The 3,475-nt window shown below is 26.1% G+C and overlaps 1 protein-coding gene across 1 annotated transcript in view; it reads right to left on the reverse strand.

Annotated features, from left to right (window-relative positions):
• Positions 1 to 2,224: 2,224 nt before the first annotated feature.
• LOC112597314 overlaps positions 2,225 to 3,475 on the reverse strand; it is an 11,256-nt gene continuing 10,005 nt past the window's right edge. Inside the window, exon 12 of the mRNA XM_025343300.1 lies at positions 2,225 to 2,973. Coding sequence (XP_025199085.1) covers positions 2,234 to 2,973 — 740 coding nt within the window. The 3' untranslated portion in view covers positions 2,225 to 2,233. The remainder of the gene's footprint in view (positions 2,974 to 3,475) is intronic.

The raw sequence follows: 3,475 nt of genomic DNA on the forward strand, positions 1-3,475 counted from the left end.
AATATTTAATATTATTATTACTACGTATATCTAATTGATAGACCAGTTTTGTCCAGATGGTTCGGGTGAATACGACATATTATTCTTGTTACTGAGCTTACGAGACAGTATTTATATACATTTAAAATATTCGATTTGAATAAGTTATGAAAAAAAAAAAAAATGTCTATAAACAAATGTAAAAAATATACAATTTATAATACGAAAACTTGTAAATAAATTTTTAAAAACAACTTTAACAGTATAAATAAATTAAGTTTCATAAAAAAAAAAAATAATTATAAATAAATTTTATTCATAAAAGAAAATAACTTGATTATTAAGTTATTTTCTAACATTAATTTTTTTAGCTAGTAAATTTGTTATTTTACTCTTCTTCATTTGTTTCAGTCTTGAGCGGACTGCCGTTTGATGTGGATCGACGACACAATTTTTCGTCAATAATCGAACATGGTTACTTGTGGTTTTACTTCTTAGTTATCTTGTGCATGATAATTAATCTCCTTTCAATGATCCACTCATCGATACGAAATACTATTGTATCTCTCAAAGCATCATCCAATTCGACCAAATTCGCAAGTTTAGACGTATTTCTAAGTAAGAAGTAGGTATCTCATTGGGTATTGAATATTCGAATTGTCATTTCATTGGCAGGCTGTCTGTGCTTCTCGGAGAACTCAAAATGTTGCGTAATGATACATGTATTGGGCTTTGGATCAATACAATCAATCAATTGCTTTTCGAGTTTATCATATTTTTTGTACTTAATAGGCTCCAGCGGCGCATACAGTTACACGTCTCGTTGTAGCTAAGAGTAATACCATTGCCATTTGTTCAACAACTTCAAAGCTGCTTCGGACACCACGTTTGATCCACGCGTTAAAATTGCGTTTCTTCAACCGCAGTTCTAGTAACTGCCCAACAATTCGCGTTTACTACTATTACTTCACTGATAGATTTCGTTTTCCACTTACATTAAATCCTATATTTGTTAAAAATTGGTTTTTTCAAGAAATAATAATAAACAAATTATAAGTAACATCGTTATAATATTATATTACGTAATTCATTGAAATCAACATTTCCACAACATATAATTTACATTTATACAAAAAATGATTGTGTATTTGTTAATAACCGTCAACCTGGAAAACCACACACACATTTTACAAGTATGTTCGGTTGGTGCTCCCATAGGTTTTTGTCGAACAAAATAAACAATATAATATATAAATCTTTTACGGGCACATGTGAAATATTGAATTGTACCTATTATAAAATTATCTATAAATTGTATGTTAAATTTATTTTTAGTAATTATAATACTGTATATAGTCATTTATAGTCTATTAAACTCGTTTGAGTATTTTAGAAATTTTTTAACATTCAACACAGTAATATTATTTTATTCGAGCAACAATCTACCAAGTAATTAATACCCATGAGGCTAAATAGTTAAAAGTAACATTTTAATACCTAATATTATATAAGAGTTCTATTGTAATTAAAAATAATAAATTAACAACTATTAAAATTTATATTTATTGATGTTGTACTAGGTTCAGTAGATTGTATTAAATGTGGTAACGATTAATTTTAATAATAATAAAATTAATATCTATAGTCATTTTAAACAATAACAACATTAAAAAGAAAGTAAATAATTAAAATAGATATCAAATGATATTAATTTTATCATATTATAAAAAAAACAAAGGATTTCAGATTATATTATAACTATACAAACAGTATGGATAATATTTAATGTTTAATCTGTTTTCAATGTTGTTTATCTTACATACTAATTTAAAATAATAAAATATAAAATCAGTCGACTATAAATTTAATTGTAACGCAAAAGAAAGTTTTAGAATATAATTTTAAATTAATTATTCAATCTTCAATAACTTAAATTTAAAAATAAATCAGTTCTACTTTTAAAAAGCATTTTAAAATTAAAAAAAAAATTAAAAATAATAATAGATTCATAATAATATAGATTATAATTCATCGCGTATTATATAGACAATAAAAAATATTTAGGATTAGGGTAAAATACACAAAGAGTATATATAATTGTTATTATTAATATTTTTAATGATTGAATTTAATTTATTTATTCTTCTTACACAATAATTGAAAATGTATATTGTTATTTGGTTAGCAATAAATTGATTTACAAGAAAAATAATTGTAGTTCAAAAGAAAGTTTTAATATATCATTTAAGATGTATTAATCATTTTTAATTTTGAGTAGGTTTTTTTGCGAGAGAACTGGAGAAATTATTTGTATCATTGATGATCTTACTGTTGTTGGTATTGGAATTGCTGGTGGAGGCGGCGCCAGAAATTTGGGGCGATAATAAATATTAGTTTTATCGGGTTTTCTTACCTTAATAGCATATGGTAATTGGACTTTAATTTCAGATTGATGTAGAACTGAAGATGGTAATATTGATTTAACATATGGCGAGTAGGAGTTTACATTAGTTAATAACGGTTTTGTGTATGTTGTGGACGTTGTTGATAATTTAGATACAATATTAACTGGTTTAATATAATCTCTTGATTTAGATTCTGGGATATGTAAAGGAAATGATTTTGCAGTTTTGATGGGCACACATTTATCTCCTACTTTAGATACACATAGGTCTGCTGTAGTATATTTTGGTGAAATAATTGAAACTGTATTATGGATTGATGAACAAGTAGTTGTAATTTCTTTGATTGTAAGTGGTTCAACAGTAGGTGTTGATCGTTTGCTGTACTGATGTAGATGTGACGATGAATCTATATATGGCTTTGAAGCATTTATATTGTCTTTAGGGTCACCAAAATGATTGTATAAATGTTCCATTTGCTCTTCGTAATATTCTTTGACAAAAGGACTGGCTGTTTCAGAAAGAACCAGTTCTCCATTGTACAACATTCGAAAGTTTTCCATTAGATACAGAAGCATGTCAGTATCATTTCCTATTCGGGAATATAAATTTTTGAACGTTTCATCTGTAGTATTACAAAATTGTTTTACTGCATTAAAAATGTCTTCAAAATATTCATGCATATCATTTACATTATATTCATCAACAATCGGTTCTAAACAAGGAAATTCAAAATAACCAGATTTAATTTTTGAGTTATTGTATGGTTTTAAAGCTTGCGAATTAATTATATTTTTACTGTCTAATATTGTTATAATATCTGATACTTTTATGTTATCAAATGTCTCTTCATTATCAGACATAACCATAAGTTGGGATTCTTTAACATTAGATGGTTGTTCAATTTCATCATCAGATATATTCACGCACTCTATTTTATCATTCTCATTCACAGACATAATTTTGCATATAGATAATTTTATTTTATCGGATTCCTCTTCACTATCAGATATAATCATACATTGTGACTCTTTATTACCAGACAGTGGTTCAGTTTCATCATCAGATACAAACATACTTTTCACTATAGATAT

The sequence above is a fragment of the Melanaphis sacchari genome, unplaced genomic scaffold (genome assembly GCF_002803265.2).
Source record: "Melanaphis sacchari strain LSU unplaced genomic scaffold, SCAv2.0 Contig40_pilon_pilon, whole genome shotgun sequence".
Lineage (NCBI taxonomy): Eukaryota > Metazoa > Arthropoda > Insecta > Hemiptera > Aphididae > Melanaphis > Melanaphis sacchari.